General features: G+C 38.9%; 1 protein-coding gene across 15 annotated transcripts in view; it reads left to right on the forward strand.

Annotated features, from left to right (window-relative positions):
- Window positions 1-21356, forward strand: part of cacna1ab (calcium channel, voltage-dependent, P/Q type, alpha 1A subunit, b) — a 197698-nt gene that overhangs the window by 124022 nt on the left and 52320 nt on the right. For 10 of the 15 annotated variants that reach the window (XM_057843193.1, XM_057843204.1, XM_057843206.1 and 7 more), the window contains exons 33-38: window positions 2751-2867; window positions 2933-2998; window positions 3099-3196; window positions 3289-3439; window positions 9994-10121; window positions 12749-12845. In XM_057843193.1, the coding sequence (XP_057699176.1) occupies window positions 2751-2867; window positions 2933-2998; window positions 3099-3196; window positions 3289-3439; window positions 9994-10121; window positions 12749-12845 (657 nt within the window). Of the gene's footprint in view, window positions 1-2750; window positions 2868-2932; window positions 2999-3098; window positions 3197-3288; window positions 3440-9993; window positions 10122-12748; window positions 12846-17561; window positions 17659-21356 lie in introns of all 15 variants that reach the window. The other 5 variants (XM_057843194.1, XM_057843200.1, XM_057843195.1 and 2 more) reach the window with 1 other exon arrangement.

Consider the following 21356-nt stretch of genomic DNA (forward strand, 5'->3'; position numbering starts at 1 on the left):
TGCAAATTGACTGTAAAGCAGTTAATAACACAGATACATGACTTGCAGTGTAATGAACACAAAGGGGGGGGGCGAGTGCGCGCGCACAAGCCGGAAGCACGCTGCGTGCACGTTCGGTCAGCTTGGCGCACCTTACGCCTAATTTCGGTCCCAGAATACGCTGCGTGCATGACGAAGGACAATAACAGGAAACTGGATGCTTTTGGAACGAACGCATACCCATGAAATCTTTCTAATAGGAGTATTAAAATTGCTAATAAAATCGTTTAGGGTTATTTTAGATGCATGCATGTATGTTATATTTTTCTTATAAAGTATTCGACAAGGAATACGATGGACCCATTAAAACTTTTTGGGAAAAATCCCCATTTCTTTAAGTAGTCTCATGAATAATGACTTGGCCTGTGAATACCACTGCTTAGTCACTAGGCGGCGACACCTCCTGGTACATTTGGTAGGTGGTTACACTGTGAGCATTCATGTTGTGACGCTTGCTTGTCGGTGTGTATCTTGCGTCAATTCCGTGACATTGATTGTACTGTTAGGAATCGATAAGAGAATCGTTAAATAATCTGCCAAACGATTCCATGGAATTGATACACGTGAAACCGGTTCTCTATAAGAACCGGTCCTCGATTCCCATCTCTACTCTTTAGCACCCTCGAATAGACCTTCTTAAGGAGCCTGAGGTGTGTTATCCTTCTGTAGTATGAACAATGCCCTCCATTCCCCATCCGAAAGGGGAAGCACCACTACCATTTGCCATGTTGCTTAGGTGTATCAACTAGGACTGCCCACACATCCATTGCTCTCAGGACCTTAGGGCTGATGTCATCGATTCCCGAGGCCCAGCCACCAAAGAACTTTTGAGCCACAGCTCCAGTTCACCGCCTCAGCAATGGAGGCAGCGAACATAGTCCACAAAACTTTTTTGTGAATGAAGTTCTTGTAGTAATGGGAGTTCCAAGAGCTTATTGGCCTGCCAGCTAACCCCCACGATCAGAGCCAACACATTACCAGGTGGTGATTGCTTGACAGCATGCACCACCCAAGAGTTAGATATGCGACTGCCAATCCGTTGACATGACCACAATGTCAATCATCAAACTGGCCTGCTCAAATTAACAGCCTCAAATTGTATTCGTTATGGACAATCCGTAACAAGCAAGTCCAATAACAGAACTTTTGGTGTTCTGCTAAATAACATTTAAGTCTTCAGCAAATATAACACTGTTCTTAATGATGTCATTGGCTCTCAACCAGTTCAACCAGAGTCGACCCTGCCTCCTGTCCTTAGTTAGCTGGTGTAAGCTCTAGCACCCCTGCAGCCTTTGTTAGGATGAGTGCTTGAAGATGAATGAGAGACATGTCTAGATTTTATGAGAATCTAATCACGAAATGAAACGTGCAAACCAGAAATCCGGAAATATTGTTTTTTTTTTTTTTTTTTAATAACACCGAAAGTCAAAATAATAAATGTTGAATACAACTGCTGTCTTATTTTATATTAAATGATTTTGTTGGGGTTTTATCTAGGTAAATTATTGATCAGGTTTCTAACGATATCATTTTTATACTATTATTAATATAACAATGATAAAAGCTTTTGCTTTTGTAAACTAATACTGTTCAATGAATGAAGTGAAGATTATTATACTATTATTAATATAACAATGATAAAAGCTTTGGCTTTTGTAAGCTAATACTGTTCAATGAATGAAGTGGCTTTGCTTAGCATGGTTTACAGTAAGCATCTTTTGGAATGCTTGAATTGAGACTCGTGCACGTAGCTTCCTAAGATGGTTTGTTGCAATGTTGAAATGCTGTTTGCTATCCTCTTCCACTTCTGGGCCTAGCTTGTCAACGGCACACCATGAGGAAAAAAAGTCCTGATTAGATTATTGTCTTTTTTTGGGGGGGAGGGGCTTGCAATAGTAATTTTCCATGGGAGAATTGTAAACAGGATTTTAAATGACACTGTAATAATCTGGTCTTGAATCAAACCAATTTAAAATAATTATTTTTGTATGAAAATTAATTTGCAGTTCTTAAACATTTATAAAAATATACATATCAGGTTTTTTTTTTGTTTTGTTTTGGGGGTGCTTTCTCCATTAACCGCAAAAAACGAGGGATCTGTATTGGAATAAACATTTTTCTACACACCCACACACTCAACCCATTTGTTTTATTAAGTATGTTGTCAATCATTATATAAATACGTTAATAGAAATTAAAAGGTTGATTATTATTTTACTATTGGCACAAACAATTGTGTATACACTGTATGTTTGTATTTCCAAACATTTTTTTTTTTAAATTAAAAAATTGGTTAATTCAAGATGTTAACCAGTACGAGATATACAACTGTTATTGAGAAAGAATTATTCTTATTTTTCATTTGCATGTGTGGTCTGTGTGTGCACGTTTCCATGTCTGTAGTTTACAGGCTATACTGACTTCTGCTTGCCTCCATCTTATATGGCCTGCTTGCCCTTCCTAGATCAGTGCATTTAGTCCCCCCCCCCTTAAAAAAATCTGCTTTACCCGATTGGATGATGACTTTCATTTAGTTTACTTGCTATTGTTCCTTCTCTCTTCTCTTTTGTCCTCTGACATCCTTCTGGTTCTCTTCACCCTCCCTTGCCTTGTTTCTGGCTATCTCAGCTGTTTTCCCCCCTGGCTTTTACCTTTAAGCTTGCTAAATGTTAAACATGTTTGTGCCTTGACCAACCTTCTCCTACTTGTAGAACAATTTCATCAACTTGAGCTTTCTGCGCCTATTCCGCGCCGCTCGCCTCATCAAGCTACTACGTCAAGGCGAGACCATTCGCATCCTGCTGTGGACCTTCGTGCAGTCCTTCAAGGTAAGCTCACAACCAACTGTGAGGCCTTTCCCTGTTCTAACCGATACGCGTCAATGTTTTTGCAGGCTTTGCCGTATGTGTGCTTGCTCATTGCCATGCTCTTCTTCATCTACGCCATCATTGGCATGCAGGTGAGGGGATGCTTGATTTGATGTATTTGAAATCTTTTAAATTGTAATATATACACACACTTCTAGTTTTTACATTTCATTGTTATGTGTGTTTGTGTAGTTGTTTGGAAACTTGTCACTGGAGCAGGAGGGTGAAACTGCAATCGACCACCACAACAACTTCAGAACCTTCGTCATGGCTCTCATGCTGCTTTTCAGGTGGCTTTTAATGCGCTAACTGGCTGACCGGCATTTTACTTCATGGCATTATTAGATCATGTGTGTGTGTGTGTGCATGTGTGGACATGCAGGAGCGCCACTGGCGAAGCCTGGCATGAAATTATGCTGTCATGTCTGGGAGGAAAAGAGTGCGACCCGGCCTCAGGCAACACAGAGCCCGAATGTGGCAGCACCTTCGCGTATACCTATTTTGTGTCCTTCATCTTCCTGTGTTCCTTTCTGGTGAGTGCAGCAACTGAAATCCTACTTTTATTACTCACTGTCATATTATTTTTACCCTATAGTGCAATTGTCAAATGAATCCCTTTTTTGGCGACCTGTCATTGTAGTTACTGTATTTTAAATATTACCAATAGCTAGGTTTTCAAGTTTACAGGTGTGAAAAACCTTTTTAAAAAAATCTCCTTTGGAGATTTGCTGATGTCATGAAAGAAAATAGGTTATACTTATAGGAAGATCATCCCTGAAAATGTGTGTTACCGTGTAAATGTTCCGTACAACACCAAACAGAGCTCCAGACTGCAACCAAGTGTTCATATTTTATGTCTAAATTTGGAGCCAGTGCGAGTATTTTTTTTTTTATCTACTCAAAAATGCCCGACCGGTAACATTGCAGGGGTTTTATTGTTTGTTTTTGTTGCTGACAAACCCCTTCACGTTTAAAACCACTAGTTGGCGGTAATGTAACAAGCTGGTTTGCCAAGGGAAAATACAACAGAAGAAAAAGGGTTAGGGCTTCCGACTCGATGCCGAGCAAACTGGAGTATATAAAAATTGCATTCAGGAAAATTAAACCATGAAAGGCAACCGCCTGCTACCCAAATCACACAGGCACGCAATTGCTTTCACGTTTGTGATTTTTTTTGGACTGTCAAATTGTCGCCGCTCATGAATCGGACACCCGGAGAGAATCCGCCTGTCTCGGCCACTGTTAAGCACACGTCTCCCTGGTCGTCTCCGGGTGTGGTTTCCGTTTCCGAGAAATATACGCGGCACCACACTATATTTCGATTTGTTATTTTCTAAGTGGTGAGCGCGCAACTTCGCAACGATTGTAACATCCCTAGTAGTGATGTTAGACTTTCTTTGTCGTTTTCTGAAGATTTATTTCAATCGCAACTTGGCGACTGCTTATAAAAAGAAGAGCATTACCACACTCTCCCTCCCATGTGATGCATTCAAATGTGTTCATGAAAGAAACTGCCCATAGCAAAGATTTTATGCTCATCTGTTGCTTAATACCATCTCATGAGACGGATTTGATCTTCTCAAATGTATCTCATTCTCTGCTTATTTGTTTCTGAGTTTGTGCTCCTAAGGGTACCCTTAGGAGCAAGGGATGAGTCCAAATGAGCAAAGACATTATTGAGAAAAATGAGATTGATTTGAGAAAACCAGGTTTGAGCAATATTTTAGGAGGGAAATTCTCATAATTGAAAATGGAGCATATACGGTGGGGCAAATAAGTATTTATTCAACCACTAATTGTGCAAGTTCTCCCACTTGAAAATATTAGAGAGGCCTGTAATTGTCAACATGGGTAAACCTCAACCATGAGAGACAGAATGTGGGGGGAAAAAGCAGAAAATCACATTGTTTGATTTTTATAGAATTTATTTGCAAATCATGGTGGAAAATAAGTATTTGGTCAATACCAAAAGTTCATCTCAGTACTTTGTTATGTACCCTTTATTGGCAATAAAGCAGACCAAATGTTTTCTGTAACTCTTCACAAGCTTTTCACACACTGTTGCTGGTATTTTGGCCCATTCATCCATGCAGATCTAGAGCAGTGATGTTTTGGGGCTGTTGTTGGGCAACACAGACTTTCAACTCCCTCCACAGATTTTCTATGGGGTTGAGATCTGGAGACTGGCTAGGCCACTCCAGGACCTTGAAAAGCTTCTTACGAAGTCACTCCTTTATTGCCCTGGCTGTGTGTTTGGGATCATTGTCATGCTGAAAGACCCAGCCACGTCTCATCTTCAATGCCCTTGCTGATGGAAGAAGATTTTCACTCAAAATCTCTCGATACATGGCCCCATTCATTCTTCCCTTTACACAGATCAGTCATCCTGGTCCCTTTGCAGAAAAACAGCCCTAATGCATGATGTTTCCATGCTTCACCTAGGGTATGGTGTTCTTCGGATGCAATTCAGTATTCTTTCTCCTCCAAACGAGAACCTGTGTTTCTACCAAAAAGTTCTATTTTGGTTTCATCTGACCATAACACATTCTCCCAGTCCTCTTCTGGATCATCCAAATTGTCTTTAGCGAACCGCAGACGGGCCTGGACGTGTACTTTCTTCAGCAGGGGGACACGTCTGGCAGTGCAGGATTTGAGTCCTTGGCGGCGCATTGTGTTACTGATAGCAGCCTTTGTTACTGTGGTCCCAGCTCTCTGTAGGTTATTCACTAGGTCCCCCCGTGTGGTTCTGGGATTTTTGCTCACCGTTCTTGTTATCATTTTGACGCCACGGGGTAAGATCTTGCATGGATCCCCAGATCGAGGGAGATTATCAGTGGTCTTGTATGTCTTCCATTTTCTAATATCCCACAGTTGATTTCTTTACACCAAGCGTTTTACCTATTGCAGAATCAGTCTTCCCAGCCTGGTGCAGGTCTACAATTTTGTCTTTGGTGTCCTTCGACAGCTCTTTGTTCTTGGCCATAGTGGATTTTGGAGTGTGACTGAATGAGGTTGTGGACAGGAGTCTTTTATACCGGTAATGAGTTAAAATAGATGCCATTAATAAGGAGTGGAGCCTCGTTAGCCTTCGTTAGAAGAAGTTAGACCTCTTTGACAGCCAGAAATCTTGCTTGTTTGTAGGTGAGCAAATACTTATTTTCCACTCTAATTTGGAAACAAATTCTTTAAAAAATCAAACAATGTGATTTTCTGTTTTTTTTCCACATTCTGTCTCTCATGGTTGAGGTTTACCCATATTTACAAATACAGGCATCTCTAATCTTTTCAAGTAGGAGAACTTGCACAATTGGTGGTTGACTAAATACTTATTTGCCCCACTGTATTTCATAACATATTGACATGACACGGGAAACGGGGCCGATTCGTCGGGGGCCTATTTTTAAAAACTAAATATTTTCCTAAACCAAAGCTGCTATCAGCCTAAAGCCAAAACAAGCACCTACCTTAGCCATATATAAGTCTCCATGAGCAGCGGCATCAAAAAATTCAAAGTTGTTCCCTTATAAAATCCTGATTAATTATTTTTTTATATAACACAACTTAAAATGGCTTTGAAGTCTCAGATTTTACACTAGAGGCATAAAAATCTCCAAATGCAGAGATAATCCCCTATATTTTCAGGATCAATCACAATATTTAACATATCATATAAGTTTTTGACCAAAATAGCAACTTAATTTTTTTTCATTTACTGCAAGTTTTCAACAGCTAATAAATCACTGTTTGACATCAGAGACCTGATACTTGAGAAAAACATGCAGAATCAGTCACAAATAATATGTAAATAGATTATTAATAATTTCTATATACAATCATTACTTATTATAGAATAGAATAGCCTTTTATTATCATTATACACTATATATTGCTAGCGAATGAGGCTAGTGGCCACCTGACACAAACAGAACTTTTCTGGCAAAAATTATTGTGAATAAATGCTTAAATCCCTGAATTCTTTATAGATATGGACATAAAACAGTCTCAATTCTTGGTTAAAAAAAAAAATAAAACATGCAACTATGAGGCTCGTCAGTTACGAAAATTAGCCGCCTCCATGTGTAAACAAAGATGAAAATTCCTGCGAATAAATGCTTTAATCACTGAATTCAATGTAGATATGGACGTGAAACTGTCTTGATTCTTTGTTAAAAGAGCAAAAAAACGGGCAGTTACGCATCTATTTTACATACTGTAAATATGTCGAAGAATGACGCCAGTGCCGTAGCGGTTTCCATTCTCCCATTGATTTGTTTCACAATGTTTCAAAATGCATGCATGGTACAAAAAAAATGTAATATTCGCCTTGAATCCTCGAACAAATCACTCCTGAGACAATCCTTCCTGTTTGTATGTGGTACAGCTTTCATAGTTCTTCAAAAATCCAAGCTTGAATCCAGCTTAGACATGAACATGTGCCGTCTTCGCCTGACTATACTAAATGAAGCTCGGCCCCCTCTGATAAGGCGTGACGCAAAAAATGACGAAGTGTCAGGTCAATAGGTCATGAAGTCTATCAATGGAGTTGTATACAGTAGCACCTTTCCACCGTTTAGGCACTCAAAGTGGTTTGACTATATCATCAACTACTGGTCACCACAGCACCAGGAGCAATGTGGGGTCCAGTGGATACTGAGACACGTTCATTAGGATGGAAAATTCACAACTCACAGCCTTGGATAGAGGAATGACTACTCTACCACTGAGCCACGCAGAGGGTCAAATGCACTGTACTCAATGTGACGCGGAACATCAATCGAAAGCAACTTCAGAAAGAGCATGCAGTACCGCTGAGGCCATTTTATTGTATTTTCCTTGTGTTAATAATTTATATATTTCTTTGATACTTCAAAATACTTCCAAATAGCAGATATGTTGGCTATGAGCCAGTCGTTTTAGCAAGACAGCGTCAGCCAGCGTGTTGCTTCTCGCCGTATTTTGATTACATAATCACAAGAGGACCAAGGTTCTACACACTGTTCGGTGGTAAACTTTCGGTCTTCAAAACCAAAAACCGATCATTTTCGGTCACATCTCTAATTTTTACATTGTGTTAATGATCCAGATATCTTATTGAAGTATTTGCCCTATGATATTATTTTCTCAGATTTTGGCACGAGACGTGTTAAGATGTGATTGGACATGTCAGAGCAGACACTACTCTGTTCCTACAATGAAAGAATCTTGAGAACCCAAAATGAGCAGTTACAGACTGGAAGGAGATCAAATTAAGAAATATTTGTAACTGGCACAATATAGAGTTGCTTGGCGAGATCAGGAAAAGAGGCAGCTTTGAGGAAAGTGTAAGAAATAAAACCTTTTGCTCATCCATATCTTTCACTGAGTCATGACAGAGATAGAGAGTCCAAGTAAGGAGATGCCAGGAGAACTATTTCTCAAGACCTTCTCCTGTAATGCTCACTGTGAGACTTCTCACTAGACAAATTAGAGAAAACTGAGAAAACCACTCTGGTCTCGATTGTCGCTGATTCACTTCTCAGAGATGTAAAGGAGACATGAACAATTAATTTTGTTTTGCTATGGGTGTGCTCACAAAATGTACTCGGACAAGCTGTACACACTGTATGGCTCTTGTGGATTCACATTTTAAAATATGTTGGGTGTTTTGGTTGTCTTGGCCAAAAAGGTCCATGACCCCCAGTGTTGTTAATCTTACTGAAAAAAAGTAATTAATTATAGTTACAAATTACTTCTCCCAAAAAGTAATTGCGTTAGTAACTCAATTACCTGAATGTAAGAGTAATTAGTTACTTGGCAAAGTAATTGGTGATAATTACTTCTTTTTTTTTCCTCCCAAAAAAAAAAAAAAAAAACATTGGCCACATTATGTCAAGTTTTTTGTGAAGGTATTTGGTAAAATCGGCCCGAGCCCAATTCTTTACCCTAATTTACCCTTTACCCTGAATCAACTGTTAAAAGTTGTTAAAATTGCTCCCATTATTGCATTAGTTCCCTTCTCTCTACTTTCGACATATGAAAGTTTTAAAACTGTTTCATCATTTAAAGATAGATTCAAGTCAAGATTTTGCCGATTTAGAAGTATTTTAGATAAAAAGTTACTTGGGTTCGCTAGGAAGGTTCTCTACAACAGAGCCGTCCTAAAAAGTACTGCTTTAAGATGGCGCTGTCTACTAACGCATTTAGTGCCATGTCTGTCATTTTGCATCTAGTTATATCTATATCTATATCACAGTACATGTGTTATCTACCATGTCTACCATATCTACCATAACATGCGGGCGTAGTTTGTAGGCTATCGGCTACAACATGTATTATTGGAGCTACCTAGCATCGCGTTTGCTCGGCGTCACAACTTTCTAGCTTCCTCCCCACTCCTGCTCTGCTCTGTCGTCTAGGTGAGTCCGTCTCCCTCAGACTTTTCGACCAATATAGTAACGCATAGTAGCGCATGCCTTTCCGTCCTCAGTAACGGTAACGGCGTTGCCAAGATGAGAAAAGTAATTAATTAGATTACCCACTACTGAAAAAAATAACGCCGTTAGTAACGCCGTTATATTGTAACGCCGTTATTAACAACACTGATGACCCCTGACTTAAACCCCTTATGTTTAGATTCTGCTTTTTTAAACATCTTGTTCTTATATATATTTATTTTTTTGTCATAAATGGGATACTCCGCATCCATGTTGCAGCTGGGTCTCCCTAAAAAAATTCCCACGTTAACCTAATTTCTAAGCAGTATTCCGGTTGATGTCAAAACTGACAGAGAACAAAACATAGATTTATAAGTTTGCAGTTTTATGCATTTATTATGAAAGTATTATGGGTAAACAGTGAAAATGAGAGGAAAACGTTGCATGTCGATTTACAGTGTACACCCCTGAATCTTCTGCTTCTTCTTCTTTTCCTTTCGGCTTTTCCCTTCAGCGGTCGCCACAACTTGCGACCCAAAAATTTTAAGTTGGGGGCCACTGTGCTCCTAGTAAAAAATGTTAGTCTGGAGCCCTGCCAAAATATCAGTCTGGATACTTTGAGGCATCAAAGTAAGAATGGTGTTAATTGTATGTCAATCGTGTTTGTTTTGCAGATGCTCAATCTGTTTGTGGCTGTCATCATGGACAACTTTGAGTACCTGACCAGGGACTCATCCATTCTGGGGCCGCACCACTTGGACGAGTACGTAAGGATTTGGGCCGAGTACGACCCTGCTGCCTGGTGAGTGGAGCAGTCTACATCCATCCACCAGTTGGTCAAAACAAATAATGATGCAAAACAAACACACTGTAGCATATAAGGTACTCTAGAGTAAAAGGTTTTGATGTTTTTCGACATTAAATTTTACTAACTATAACAGTATTATGGACAAAATAATAGCCTGCAACATTAGCTTAGCTTGCTCATACCCTCCTAGTAACATTACATTTGCAACTAATTACTAAATTGTTCCTGTTGTAGTTACTTTTTTGTGATTTGTGACAGATTTTTTTTGGTAGGTAGTTTTTTTGTGTTTGTTTTCAACTTTCGTGGAATACACAGGGTTCTCAACATTGAATGTGTTTGTCACACATTTCAGGCCATTCTCTACACCACACCTTCCATTTCTTACACCCCCCCAAAATATAATTCGGCCATTGTCATAATCAAAAACTGAAAATTAAGTTGCCCAATCTTAAAACTGTTCCGAATACATCTGCCCGCAGACTTCCGTTATGTTGACCAGGGGCTATAACATGTGACCTACGGAGCATTTCTGTGCGGTCCGCCGTATGACCCTCAAAAATAAAAGCAAAAAGTATCTATTCTGTGCACACAATAACATTTTTTCTTTCCGTTTAATTTGAAAAGTCGAGTGAATATGCATGTCACGTGTGAATCACTTGCCCACAACCTGAGGTCGCAGCATATGGGGGGAAAAATGAAAGTTGATACCGAATTCTTCGTTTTTCAACAAGGCATGGACTGCTAAAGATTTATTACCTGAAGTCTGATGTCAAGCCGTGTACCTTGTTCATGGTACACCTATTTCTGTGTTCATTGAGTATTAATTTTAATCACATTTGGAAAAATAGAAGAAAAAGCATGTTTGAAAATATTGATAATAATCTGCTATTGGTTCACAGATTCACCCTTTGTACTTTATTTTCACTACTTGTATTATATTGTGGTATTTTGTTGCTTTCATTTGTGCGTCCGGATGATAATTGAAGGGATCTTTTTGAAACTCTTTTCTTTGAGTGGAAATTGAAAGCACCCTTTAGGAGTGCTTGCTTGTAGTCCAGTCACCATTAGATAAGAGCTTTCCGCGTACAGTATGTAGAAACGAGAGCAAAATAAAAGTTTCCAAAAGTGGACAGACAACCTGGTAGGCCATTTTTTAACTGCTCAAAGGGGGCAAAAAGAGAAAGTGTAAAGGAGGGATGTGTCGCAGGTGCTTTTCCACTGTCAGTGCTGATAGCTGAAACATGTCCTCATTCACCATTCGAGTGCCCTTTAGAGTGCACGTTACAGATATAGCTTTTTTCTTGCTCCAAAGCCTTACACTTAGTAGGCTTCACAATTTTAGTAACAATTCGGCCGAAAGTTTTTGAGCATTGAATTATATACATATATACACATACACAGTCTTACTCCAAACAGTTTTCATAAGTTGAGAACCCTGGGAATACAGGCACATTATTATTACCTGTTGATTTTGACTGCATATCTTTATCTTGGACATGCATCTAGCTGGGTTGTTTTAACCTAACCAAAAACAAAAAAAGTCTTGTTCTTATTATTTATTTTTTTGGGTCTACTTTTGTGTTTAATAACTAGAGTATGTGGATGGACCCTATAGCCTTAACGTAGCTAGTTTTTTTTTAACAGTTTGGATATGTTGCCAATAATACAAGTACATTGGTTGTTATTGTTTGTTGTTTTTAAGGGTCTTAAATAACCACAGATGCGCTGCACATCCCTATTAAGAACTGTTAGATTTAAAGCTAGGTTTATGTAGCTTTATGTATTTTATCTAGCTTGGCTAAAAATAACACACAGGAAGTTGATGTAGTTTTTGTGGAGGTAGTTGTAATGGAAACCCTCTTGATTCGAGGGAAAACAAAAGGATGGGAGGGACAGGAAAGCAACATAGAACATAGAATAGAATATATAGACTACATGGGGGGCACATGGCCCAGGACAAAGGAAAGATCCTTTTTGGTGACTAATGAGAATAACGAAAGCATAAATCATAACTGTATATACAATAATTCTAACAAGAACTTGCACCTATTTGGGTTAGTGTCAAGTATGTTTTTTCAACCTCTCTGAACATGTGACAGATAATACAAGTACTCTGCTAGTATTTATGCATGTCAATTTTTGATGAAGTTACATTGCCATAAAGACAGATGAAAATCGTTATCCTGAACCTCCATCTATATGGCTTTAACGTGAGTTTTGGTACCATACTATATTTAAAGACAAAAATAGATCTAATCTAGATTAAACTAAAATAGAGCATGTGCTCTTCTTGTGCTGAATGAAATCAACAGGTAAGTTATTCAGTGATTAAGTAGTGTTTAGCACCTCTATGCACTGTTTCATGAGTAAATAAACATTTTTCTTCCACCCCGACATTACAGGATGTCTTTTTGTTTCATGTTTTCTTTTACACTTGAAATAAATGTCTCCCCCCTCCTTCTTTGCCCTCGTTCTGTTGTGTGTGTGTGAGAGAGGAAAGCATCTTTCATACCTCTTTCAGGGTGTCAATGAATGCTCTTTCTTCTTCTTGATTCTTTTCTCTTGTGGCGTGAGCAGTGTGACCGTGCTCCTAACTTCCCTCCCTTGTATCTTTCTTGCAGCGGGCGCATACATTATAAGGATATGTACAGTTTATTGCGAGTTATCTCCCCTCCCTTGGGCCTTGGCAAGAAATGCCCGCATAGGGTGGCCTGCAAGGTTTGGACTGCACCCCCCTCCCCCTCGACCCACTCGCCCCCTCCCCATAAAAGCAATTTAAGAAACGCAACCTGCTCGCCTTTTTTTTTTTTTTTTTTTAAACAGACTGGAATGAATGATGGATTATTTTCTTTATCACTCACTTGTTATTTTCACATCATCTCTCTATGAACTTGTGGTTTTTCAGGGGTGAGGGGCTGTGGGGGGATCACTTGTCGACACACACACACGCATGCGGTGGTGCACTGCAGTTGCTGTTGTCGGGTCAGGGGGGTGATGTTTTAATACAAGTAACAAAAATGTCATTGATTTTGTTTGATTTCTGCTTGCTGTCTAATTAGTGCCTGGGCAGGATATGTTTGGGGGAGGGGGGGGTCACATGCATCTTTCATCCATTTCGGTTGGTTAGCACAGAGACGCACGCAAAGAGGGCGAGGTGCTAGCCTTATTAGCGGTGAACAATATTCTGTTGCCTACACCTACCTCGGGTCTGTTACTTGCTCCATGTTGGCAGTGGTGCATTAACGTTAAAAAATAAAATAAAATAGCAATTCACGTATGTTCACGGTAAAAAAATAAAATAAATAAATAAAACAGCAATTCACATATGTTTCTTGTCACATTTTTTAAATTGATTTTTTTTTTCTCTCTCCTTATGAACAGTACATGTATACTATACATACAAGTAAGCACACTGCTATGAGTACTCACACATATATTCTAAAACTTTAATTTTCTATGTACGGTACAGTGGTGGATGAAGTACTTACTGTTTTTTAAGTAAAAGTACAAATACAGGGGCAAAAAATATACTTAACTAAAAGCACATATATCTAAGAAAAAAATTATTTAGGTAAAAGTTCAAACTACTTGCTTTTAAATATACTTTACAAGTAAAAAGTAAAAGTATTTTTTCCTGACACAAAAATAAATTTCAGTTATAAGACAATGTGTATAGAGTCCTTTCTGCACCCACAATATTACCATTTTCGTTTCCATTTTTTAAAACTGCATAATGGAATAAAAACAAGCAATAAAATTGACTGCACTGCAAACAGAAGCTTAGCAAGCTCAAAGAACTCCAAAACTTAGTTAATGATGGATTGCAAGCAACTATTAGGTGCACTCCCTCCCTTACTGAACAAGAGTGTGCAGCGCCCATCTGAAGGCGCGCTGCACCTTGTTCGCCTGCCTAAACTTGCTTGTACTCGTGTGCTGCCTCTAGTGATCAATTGCGGTATAGTTGCACGGGGCGTAACGATTGCGCCAGGGCCATGCAAATGAAACTATCAATTCACAATGACAAAAAAACAAAAACAAACAAAAGTTACGTGTAACGCAGGCGATCATTTGTAAAGTAGTAGACTAAAAAGTACAGATACTTGCTGTAATATGTAGTGGACTAAAAATAAAAAGTACCACTTCATATTTGTACTCAAGTAAAGCACAGATACAAAAAAAAAATGTACTTAAGTACAGTAACAGAGTACTTTTACTTCATTACATTCCACCACTGATTATATATAATTAGGGCTGTCAAACGATTAAAATTTTTAATCGAGTTAATCACAGCTTAAAAATTAATTAATCGTAATTAATCGCAATTCAAACCATCTATAAAATATGCGATATTTTTATGTAAATTATTGTTGGAATGGAAAGATAAGACACAAGACTGATATATACATTCAACATACTGTACATAAGTACTGGCATTAACATTAACATTCTGTTAAAGCGATCAATGGATAGAAAGACTTGTAGTTCTTAAAAGATAAATGTTAGTACAAGTTATAGAAATTTTGTATTATTTTAATGTTTTCGTTTTAATAAAATTTGTAAAATTTTCAATCAAAAAATAAACTAGTAGCTCGCCATTGTTGATGTCAATAATTACACAATTCTCATGGTGCTGAACCCATAAAATCAGTCGCACCCAAGCGGCAGCAGAGGGTGACAAAACTTCAAAAAACACAATTAACAAGTGCACATGACTCTGAGCTGTCATTTAAATCTGTTTGAGCGGGGCATGTGCGTTAATTGCGTCAAAAATTTTAACGTGATTAATTTAAAAAATTAATTACCGCCTGTTAACGCGATAATTTTGACAGCCTTATATATAATACATAACAATATATATCAAACAAGTGGAACATTTGTTGCGGGCCCCTTCAGACAACTGGCCAATCGGCTGGCAGAGATATTTTAACACTTAAACACTATATTACAGCGCCACGCATTATCTTACCTTTCTGTTTGGCCCATTAGAGGCCTGGACCCAGATGCGGTCATAACCCCAGCATCCTCCTAAGTTCCGCCCCTGTACTGTCGTATATTCTAGCCCACATGATTCTGCGATAGATTTCACATGTATAGAGAACTAGATGCGAAATGATACTCACCGGCGTTAGTAAACAGCCGCCATCTTAAAGCAGTAGACCTCTCAGGAAGGCTCTGTTGTAGAGAACCTTCCTAGCAAAACCTAAGTAACTTTTTATCTAAAATACTCCTAAATCGGCAAAATCCTGACTTGGAATCTATCTTTAAATGATGAAACCGTTTTAAAACTTTCACATGCCAAAAGTAGACAGAAGGGAACTAATGCAATAACCGGAGCAATTTTAACAACTTTAACGGTTGATTCACAACATTAAATGACTTCCAAACATAGCAAAAGTTACTATCTAGTTATCACAATATCCGCAATACCCGTGTCTAGTTAAGTTTAGGGTAAAGATTTGGGCTAGGGTCAACTGTGCCAAAAACCCTTTGAACTAAAAAAAATGTGAAAAGTAACACCAGTTACTTTGCCAAGTAACGAATTACTTTTACATTCAGGTAACTGAGTTACTAACTCAATTACTTTTTATGAGAAGTAATTTGTAACTGTAATTAATTACTTTTTTAAAGTAAGATTAACAACACTGATTAGCAGTGTTGTTAATACCGGCGTGAGAATATAACGGCCTTACTAACGGCGTTATTTTCTTCAGTAGTGAGTAATCTGATTCATTACTTTTCTCATTTTAGCAACGTCGTTACCGTTACTGAGGCGGGAAAGGCGTGCATTACTATGCGTTACGATGTTGGTTGACTGACGCTAGAAAAGTCTGGAAAAAGACGGACTCACGGAGACGAAAGAGCAGAGTAGGAGTTGAGAGGAGGCAAGGGAGTGTGAAGCCATTGCAAACGCGATGCTACTATGCTCGGTGGCTCCAATAATACCTGACTGTAGCCGATAGCCACAAACTACGCCCACATGATGCTTCGGTAAATATCACATATACAGTGGGGAGAACAAGTATTTGATACACTGCCAATGGGTTTTCCCATTGTGAGTGTATCAAATACTTGTTCTCCCCACTGTATACAGAACTAGATGCAAATGACAGACACGGCGGCATTATCAACATATATAATAAAGAACTAGATGCGTTAGTAAACAGCCGTCATCTTAAAGCAGTAGACGTCTCATGAAGGCTCTGTTGTAGAGAACATTCCTAGCGAACCTAAGTCACTTTTTACCTAAATTCTCCTAAATTGGCAAAATTTAACTTAAATCTATCTTTAAATTATGAAACAGTTTTAAAACTTACACATGTCGAAAATAGACGGAAGGGAACTAACGCAATAACGGGAGCAATTTTAGCAACTTTAACAGTTGATTCACAACATCAAATGACTTCCACACATAGCAAAGGTTATTATCTAGTTATCACAATATCCGCAACATCCCTGTGTCTAGTTAAATTTAGGGCAGAGAATTGGGCTAGGTCCAATTGTCCCAAAAACCCTTTAAACTTCAGATTATGTGACCTGTTTTTTTTTAAGTTTTTTTTTAGAAAAAGGAAACATGAAAACTATCACCACTTACTTTGTCAAGTAACTAATTACTCTTACGCAATTACTTTTTGGGAGAAGTAATTTGTAATTATATTTAATTACTTTTTTAAAGTAAGATTACCAACACTGCTGATTATTACTATTAGTAATACTACTATTAGTGCCAGACAGACCTGTACTATACTGTACGTACTCCTGTATTTTGTATTACCTGTAATATTATCTGAGCTTTATAAACATGATGCAACATACCATATTGCTCTGCGCACAACTGTAAGTTCTTTTGTACATACTGCTATATGTAATTTAGTACTACTACAGTACTTAATGAGTCACTGATGGTCCAGAAGACCAACCAAACTGCCAGTGTTAGTATTTGCACACTAACAAGGAGCAAGTAACAGGTATAAATGTTTAAACCAAAATTAAAATGAGAACCACACCCGCTCTGTTTGTGTCACTATGAACAGGGACCGCGCGTATGCGTCTGTATTTCTGTATGTTTGTGTGTGTCTGTGCCTTATTGTGTGCGTGTGTGTGGTGCGATTCAGTTCTATTCAAACGATGAAAAAGAGCCCAAAATACACAACTTCCCTTTCCCCTCTAATCTTCCTCCTCTCATCCTCTACCTCCTTTCAGCATATCACCACAGTAACCAACCACATGCCCATCACCACGGTGACAAACAACAGCAATAACCTTTGTGTGTATTTGTTTCCCTCTTTCCTTCCCTTGTGTCCTTTTGCTTTGGGTTCTTCCTCACCTATTTGTCAACCCCTTCATCCTTTTTTCTTTACCCCCTTTGGCATCGTTTGTTCTTGTCTGTCGGGGTGATTGTATGATGTGTGTGCGTGCGTGTGTTTGTGCGTGTAGTGGCCGGATCACTTACACAGACATGTATCAGATGCTAAGACACATGTGTCCGCCGCTAGGCCTTGGGAAGAGGTGTCCCGCCCGGGTCGCCTATAAGGTAGACTCGCCCCATCCCCTTTTCCTCCCCACCTTATGTCCTTTCACTTCCTGTCCTCCCTCTGTGGTTAGTGGTGGTTGTGGTGGTGGTGCGCGCTGTCCTCTGTTGGCGTGGGGTCGGAGGGCGCCGGCCCCAGCTTCTGTGGTTGCAGTGACGTGTGACGGTGGACTCCATGGATATCTTTTTTTTTAACTTTTTTTTTTACTTTTATACAGAGCCCCAGACATGACATGGAGGGGAAGTTTTTTAATTCTGGCCAGAATATAGTTAACGTATGCACAAAATGCTAATTTGTGCTCACAAAATACAAAATTGTGCTCATGAATTAGGTAAAAGGTGTGTACAAAATACAATTTTATGATATCAATACCTATCCTGGGCAGTCGGGAAAGCGAATGCACCTTCTCTAAAAGTACAAAGCAAAAGTTAGAGAGCATCCTGTTTTGCAGATTCGAGCCAAGGTATGCTTTATTTGCTTACTGAGAGTCCAAGTGCACCAGACATTTAAACACTACTCATGTAGATACAATTTGCGCATAAAATGCTCATTTGTGGCCACGAAATACTCATTTGTGTCCACAAATTAGTAACAAATATAGCATGTGCATTGTTATATTTAATTGTGGCCACCAAGAAGGGGGAATGTCCATACGAAGCACAATTTAACATATTTTTGCTGGTCACATTAACATATGGAGCGTACCTTCTCCTGGAACACAAGGTATAGGAGCGTTAGGGTTTGATTATTGAACCTTCTTTTTAAAGTGCCTGTGACAGGATAAAAAAAAGTCCTTAGTACATCATTAGTATCATATTTTGAGATGATTCGACTATATACAACAATTTGGCAAAGCACAGATGACGAGAAATTAGTCTTTTAATCTGACGTTTAGCCCTGCCTGTCATCATAGCGCTCTAGTGTCCCCAGCTGGGTGATGACTTTGGCAGGGTCACGATTTCAGCTGATTTAGAATTTAGCCGATTGTGGGGGAAAATTCAGATCAAGGAAAATGCGACAGTGAGCAGCATAATGTCATCATTGTTGCAATCCCTGTACTCCAATATATTTACAGGATATTCTTTTTATCTGTGTATTTTTCCCCGATTTCTAAATAAATGGTATGCTCCTGACAAACAACAGTCTTGTGCTAAATAAAATATGAAATATTAAAATGCATTTATTCAGTAGGACAGGGCATAATTACTGCATAATGGTCAAAATTGCCAACTTGTTGCACCTCCCAAACGGTACTTTATGCCACCAGAGTTAGTTCGGCTTTTGTCATATCCCTGCCCCGGCTTCGGAGACGGAAGAAAGGGCGTAAACACAAGGCGTGACAGCTAGCCGACATGCTATTCAAGACATGAGGCAAAAATATAAATGAATTAATCCGCAAAATCAGCTGAATCCGCAGTCTTTCTGCATGCTATATAGTAATGCCTTTTTTGTAAAGATGATCTCTACCGCTGCAGTCATATTCGCCTTTTTCCTCAACCAGAGACTGGAGCTGGAAGTCACTCATTTTCATGGCGCGGGATTCAAAAAATTGAATAGATGTATCGATCGCTTCCACACACATCCAAGTGGTTCATTTTATTCAGGAGCATAAAATACTGCGTGTAATATGAAATAAACATGCCTTTTTGTGTCACAGGCACTTTAAATTCCCCCAGACATTTAAATGTTGGCCACTAAATAGTTAAAATGTGTGCATGAAATATTAATTTTTGGCCACAAACAAGGTAGACTGTACACACAAAATACAAATTAAATATAGGACTGTTGGTAGGCCTACGGGAAAGTAAGGTAGGCAAATGGAGTGCACCTCCTCAACAAATAGTAAAATAGGAGTTTTTCTCAAATTGGGATCCAGCTGGCATAGCTTTGGGGAGAATAAAAAGATAATTTGCAATAAATGATATGTCATTTAAAAAATGTGAATACACACAATCACAGAAACCTTACCCACTTGCTATTCATGGTGAATAGCCATCTAGACATAGCGCAAATAGTGAAAAAAAATCCCCTTAATGTTTAAATGCGCCTATATTAATAGTATTAAACATAAAAGTAGCACAAACCAAAATGAATTGATATTGAAAAAGTGCACTTGAACTGAACACGTGTACATGCATCACCAGCTAAAGCTTGTCGCTATGTCGAGAGGTATCACTTCTCTCTGATCAACTGCTATTTTTACCTATTTCATGGCCTCAAATTAGCATTTTCTGCGCACATTTCACGCTATGGTCCAAAATTACTATTTGTGTCCACAAAATATGTATATTTTTTTTGTACAAAAAAAATATTGATTTCTCAGTTGGATATGATTCCTACGAACAACTTGCTGAACGTGCAGCTTGTTAAGAAACTGGAGGCTGCATTGACCTTTACCTTTTAGCATTTCTCGAGTAAGTGCGTTTCATTTGCTTAGCCAACTGTCCAGGAATGGTATTAGTGTGCAATCTTGTTTTTTTGCGGACATCATCAATAGTTCATGGCCACAAATTAGCATTTCATGCACACGTTGTACCTTATTCACGGCCATAATTAAATTGTGTCCGTCCCTATATCATATCTGGGGCTCTGTACTTTTCTAAGTGTCACCTGCCAGCCCTGCCGTCAGGCCACAGGAGCGAGGGAACAGAGAACGGGAACTTTGCCTGTCCAGCTGCAACCTGCACGGACGCAAACACACCTCCGCATACACACAAGTACTACAAGCACACATGCACACACACACAGACTCATAACATGACATGTGATTGATTGACAAGCAATGATTTTAAGTTTTCACAACAACAACACTCGATGCTGACGATGCGGGTACAGAAGGAGCGGCAAAGGACGCCTGGCTGCGGCCCTCTGGCTCTCTGGTTCCTGTGGATGGCGCAAATACGCAAACGCACACACGTACATACAGATGATACAATGGTGTAAGATGTTCTGGTTTTGGTTATTTTATATTTTAAACAAATTTGATGAAAGGTGAGAGTTTTTGTTAGGACCACCAGAGTGTCCATTTGCTGTCATTTAAGAAGAAGCTTTTCTATAGTCGCTGTCTCTTTGTCTTGTTATTCATTTTTTTCTTTTCTGTCATTGTTTTATTTCTTGACATCCAGATTCTTGAGCAACGCAACTAACATTATTTTTTGTTGGCTGTAATTATTTTTGCACCACTGACCAGTTTCGTATATACTTAGACTGCCAGGCATAAAAACTGGTCATTACAAATTGTTAAGGAAAATTTCAAATTAAACAGCTGAGATAATGTTGTTTCAAAAGTGTGCATTTATGCACCACCCTTTCATTAATGGGGGCTGTGTTTAGGATTGACTGATTACATTTAACTCATGTTAAATGGGAGTCAGCATGCACATGCTTCAATTGCCGCTTTCGAACTGTAGGAACCTGAGTGCTCAGTTTCAATAACTAAAGGCCTCTCCAGTAGTTATTGGAACTTAATCTTCGCCAACATGGGTGGGCTGGGGGAGGTGTTTTGGCCTGGAAATCATTGAAAGACTGGCACATTCAACATACGGTACATAAGGACTGTAGTGGGCATTTCACTCTACTGTCATCTAAATCTGTCTATGCTGTCCTCACTCCGAAGCGTCAACTTTTTCCAAAGCTATACAGCCAGTGAACGACGCCTTAATAATTAGACTTCTTCCTTTTTCATCTGATTTATTAATAA

The sequence above is a fragment of the Corythoichthys intestinalis genome, chromosome 8 (genome assembly GCF_030265065.1).
Source record: "Corythoichthys intestinalis isolate RoL2023-P3 chromosome 8, ASM3026506v1, whole genome shotgun sequence".
In the NCBI taxonomy this organism is placed as follows: domain Eukaryota; kingdom Metazoa; phylum Chordata; class Actinopteri; order Syngnathiformes; family Syngnathidae; genus Corythoichthys; species Corythoichthys intestinalis.